The sequence below is a fragment of the Lycium barbarum genome, chromosome 5 (assembly GCF_019175385.1).
Source record: "Lycium barbarum isolate Lr01 chromosome 5, ASM1917538v2, whole genome shotgun sequence".
Lineage (NCBI taxonomy): Eukaryota > Viridiplantae > Streptophyta > Magnoliopsida > Solanales > Solanaceae > Lycium > Lycium barbarum.
This window is the reverse complement of record NC_083341.1, coordinates 132,639,566-132,644,262: the sequence shown is the minus strand read 5'-3', so window position 1 is coordinate 132,644,262 and position 4,697 is coordinate 132,639,566. Positions and strand designations below refer to the sequence as shown.

The 4,697-nt window shown below is 33.7% G+C and overlaps 1 protein-coding gene across 1 annotated transcript; it reads left to right on the top strand.

Moving 5' to 3' along the window:
* Positions 1 to 295: 295 nt before the first annotated feature.
* LOC132641622 (MYB-like transcription factor 4) lies at positions 296 to 2,399 on the top strand. The gene is made up of 3 exons (XM_060358664.1): positions 296 to 686; positions 876 to 1,005; positions 1,742 to 2,399. The coding sequence occupies exons 1-3, from the start codon at positions 551 to 553 to the stop codon at positions 2,007 to 2,009; spliced, it is 534 nt and encodes a 177-aa protein (XP_060214647.1). The 5' UTR covers positions 296 to 550; the 3' UTR covers positions 2,010 to 2,399.
* The last annotated feature ends 2,298 nt before the right edge of the window (positions 2,400 to 4,697 follow it).

Genomic DNA, 4,697 nt, shown 5'->3' with positions numbered 1-4,697 from the left:
TTTTATGTATATATATATATAGATTTTGAACACCCGGAACACAAAAGTGTTGGTTCAGTGATTTTCAAACTCCTTCAATGAAATTTCTAGATCCGCCACTGATGCTAATGAAAGGTAATAAATACACCATAAACTAATCAAAGTACGCACAACCTGATTCGAACACCACCACACCTTAAAATAATGGATAAACCCAAGCCTAACATTACTAACAATTAGTCATGATAGACAGTACGAGACCTATTAGTATTGCCAAATTATGAATTGGACGAGGGAAAGTTGGGAATTGTCACGCCTTACATGCATGCAAAGGCCAAACCACCAGTCCAACTTCCAAAGTTCCAAGTCAACACTTCCTATAGATCTTCATTTATTTATTTCTCTCTACTTCTACTTTATTATAAACACATACTCTATCCACTTTCCAAAATACAACAACCCATCTCTTTCTTTTCTCCACATTCAAATCTTCCTAGTATATATGTTCTTCATAATCTCCACAAAGAAAGACAAGCGCTAAACTAGAATATAACACCCAAAACATAGAACTATGAGAAAACCTTGTTGTGATCATACCAAGGAGGAAATGCAAAGAGGAGCTTGGTCTAAACAAGAAGACCAAAAACTCATTGATTATATCACTAAACATGGTGAAGGTTGCTGGAGAAACTTACCTAAAGCTGCTGGTAAGTACCTTCTTTTATTTTTATTTTTCAGCAAGAGCAGTTCTGCAAGTTCAACTGAACCTATTTGCTTTCTATTTGAACTATGCATGCATATGCAATAAAGAAATAATTGAAATGTAAAGATATGCTAAGATCACACTCGTTCTGAACAATGATTCTAAATATAATTCTGAATTTACCTTTGATTAGGTCTGCTTCGTTGCGGCAAAAGTTGCAGGCTGAGATGGATAAATTATCTTAGTCCAAATCTAAAAAGAGGCAATTTTTCTGAGGATGAAGATGATCTCATCATCAAGCTTCATGCTCTCCTTGGCAACAGGTTTTTCACTATTTTCATTATAAAAGGACATTTTAGATAACGAAAAGAAAAAGGAATTCTATGACATACAGCTTAAATGGACTTGTTTGCTTTGAATAATATAAACCACTAAAAAGATTAGAATTAGCTGTGAAATTCGTCAGTTGCTAAATAGTCCATAGCTAACATATTTTTCTGATAACCAACCGCTAAATTAGTGATGGATTTTACTGTTTAGCCACAAAAATATTAATCACTCGCTAATTCCTGTTTTTTCCTTCTGGTGAACTGATTTTATTGTTTAGACAAATACTTTTTGAACGATTGATAACTACACTAATCAGCTTCATTGAATGATGCTTGCTCATTACTCTTTCCATTTTAATTTATATGACGTTGTTCGACTCGTCAAGAAGATTAAGTAAGAAAAAAAGAAGTTCTTTATAATTTGTGATATCTTAAACAAGACATGATACTATTTCTGTGCCTATAAAATATGAAGTTTAAATATTTCTAAAAGATGAAAGTGTGTCACGTAAAATGAAAATTGGGGAGTTTATATATATATATATATATATATATATATATATATATATATATATATATATATTGCAAGGTGGTTAAACATAAATACTTCGATTAATAATAAAGTTTGTTAAAATTAATTAATTTTGGTTAAATATCCGAATCAAGAAAGTTTCAAGGCTAGTGCTTGTTTGTTGATATTATTTCTTCTTTTTGACATTTTAATTTTCAGGTGGTCCCTAATAGCTGGAAGATTACCGGGGAGAACTGATAATGAAGTGAAGAATTATTGGAATTCCCATTTGAGAAGAAAACTAATAAAAATGGGAATCGATCCAAAAAATCATAGGATTTCTCATTATCTTCATATAAAAAGGCTTGAATTTTTGCCAAAAAATAGCACAAGAGAAAATGATGGAGTAATATCTGATACTGCAAGTTCTTGTGCAGATGGTCAACAAATTACAAGTTCATTGCCTGATCTCAATTCACTTCCTTAAATAATATCGATGACTTTCTTGATTATCTCCACTGAGAGTTAATTTTAGCTGAATGATAATATGTACGCAAGGTTGGCTGGACACCACCGTTATGAGATAAATAAAATAATTTGCACCATGGTTGAGAATATGAACTCAACATTTTTTTTAAAAGTTTTAGCTAGCTAGAAAAGTACAATGTATGGTTGTTATTAGACTATTGTTCATGCAGTTATGGTCACATTTGATACTGTACTTTTGAAGGTATAATTTATCTCCATTTCAAGAACTAGCACTTCTCTTTCTATTTTGTTCCTAGAGAGCTACAGAGACGAGGATTCAGAATTTAAATAGTATGTGCTCAAGTTTGAAATTTTATTATAAGCCAAATGATTTAGTGGGTTCGGAATCTATTATTTGTACTTATTTAATGACTCTTCAAATATATAAAAAGTTCGAGCCAAAAAAAATAATGTGCACCGTGGCTGAGAATATGAACCCTCAACAAATTTTTAAGGTTTTGGCTATCTAGAAAAGCACAATGTATGGGTGTTATTTAAAGAGCTCCAGAGAGTTTGACGGATTCAGGATTTGAACATTATGGATTTCAGCTCAAGATTATACCACATGTCATTCCATCTTATTAGATTCAGAATCTATTATTTGTACTTAGTGGATCTTTAAATATATAAAGAAAGTTCGAACTAAAACTACCGATCGAGCCGATCATAACACTACTAGAAAATCGCTAGATTCTACGGACGTTCCATCCGAATTTGGCTAGCTCGGCGGTAAGGGGGTTTCCATCCCAGCTCGTTAGAAATTGGTGACTTTTTGTAGACCCGCACCAGGAGAGCTATAACTTATACATGTACATGTTATTAAGAGAACATTGCTTGAAATGAAAATAAAATGTTCAAGTACACTTTGAATGTTTATCCATTTGGTCATTTTCTTTTGTTCTTTTACCTTTTCTTCATATAATATTTTTTTTAATAGGTGACTAGATAAGTTTCTCTTAATGTATGTGGCCAAAGGTTAGTTTTGCTTTTTCCGTTGACAGCAACTTCTCAATAAGTTCACATATAGTACGCGACATGCAAGCAGATCCAAAAATAATATGCCAGCCTGCACTAATTTCGATTTTGTAATATTAGGTGCTGTTGGCAAGAAGCCATCTCCGATCGCCATTGATGAAATCGATGAAGCTAAGAAGCTGAGAAAGAGAAGATAAAGTGCAGACTAGACGAGGCTCCATTATTTGTTTTGTTCAAATGGATATAATGGAATAATGGGCTGATGAATTTTGTTATGGACTCTATTATTTGATTTGGGCCAATGATTCAACATAGCCCAAATTCTGATCTCAGCCCAATTTCCATGACATCAGCCCAACACCAAACAATACCTGAAGATGTCATTTTCAGCATTGTACAAGGAATATTCTAGGATGTGTATGTATACAAAAAGTTTGTTACACAAAATATGTAATTGCATTTTAGTCCATAGATAGTTTAGATATTACTAGTTTTCTATTTTCTATTTCTTGAAGAAGAATCCTCAGCTACTTGTATATATATGAGGCATTGATCAATAAAAGAGTTACACAGAAAATTCCCAAAATTTCATACATTTTATCTTGTTCTTCTAACATGGTATCAGAGCATTAATCTCGATCCATATCTCAATTTCTGTGTCATCATCTTAATCACTGTTACATCAGATTCATCTACCCACAAAATCTAGACAAAAATGGCTAACAATCCAGCACCAGCTGATGCTACTAAAGACACAAATAACACAGTAGTGACCTATGATGTAAGTCACCCATATCATCTCAATTCTTCGGACTCTCCTGGAATGAATCTCATTCACTCCATATTTGATGGAAGAGGTTTTCCAGGATGGAGAAGGTCAATCTTCATCGCCTTGTCTGCAAAGAAGAAATTAGGATTCATTAATGGTTGCATTAAAACACCAGATCTGACATCTAAAGACTATGAACAATGGAGTTGTGTAAATGATATGGTAATAGCATGGCTTTTGAATGCACTATCTCCAGATATTAGAGATAGTGTTATTTACTCGAAAACAGCTAAAGAGCTATGGGATAGCTTGGAACAAAGATTTGGAAAGCTGGATGGAGCTAAGCTCTATCAACTTCAGAAGGAATTATCAACTCTAGTGCAGGGTAACAACAACATAGCTGGGTATTTTACCAAGCTTAAAAAGATATGGGATGAGTTAGATTCTCTCAACCTTGCCTCATATTGCACCTGTCTCTGTGAATGTGAAGGTAAGGCTAAGCTAATGAAATCTCTAGAAGATCAAAGGTTAATCCACTTTCTTATGGGTCTCAATGATGCTTATGCTCAAGCTAGGAGTGCTATTATCATGATGAATCCATTTCCAACAATGGATGTTGCTTATTCCTTGCTATTGCAAGATGAAAATCAAAGAGAGGCTAGTGTTATTGCCTTCAACACCCCAGCTGATTCTGCCTCTTTTATGGCTTCTGGGAAAATAAGAGAAAACTACAGACCTGGTAATCAACTTAACAAGGGAGGAAACAGTTTTCAATTGAATGGAAATGGTAGTGCTAAACCTACAAGAGGAGAAGGTAACTAGAGGTTCAAACAGAGAAGAGCAAAGTACAATCCTAATGTTTCTTGTACCTATTGTAAGAAGGTAGGACATGTACATGATGAC

Excerpts from the sequence above, each read along its gene's own strand:
- LOC132641622 (XM_060358664.1), top strand. The coding sequence starts at position 551 with ATGAGAAAACCTTGTTGTGATCATACCAAGGAGGAAATGCAAAGAGGA. Across the intron at positions 687-875 it reads AAACTTACCTAAAGCTGCTG|GTCTGCTTCGTTGCGGCAAA; the intron begins GTAAGTACCTTC and ends ACCTTTGATTAG. Across the intron at positions 1,006-1,741 it reads CATGCTCTCCTTGGCAACAG|GTGGTCCCTAATAGCTGGAA; the intron begins GTTTTTCACTAT and ends TTTAATTTTCAG.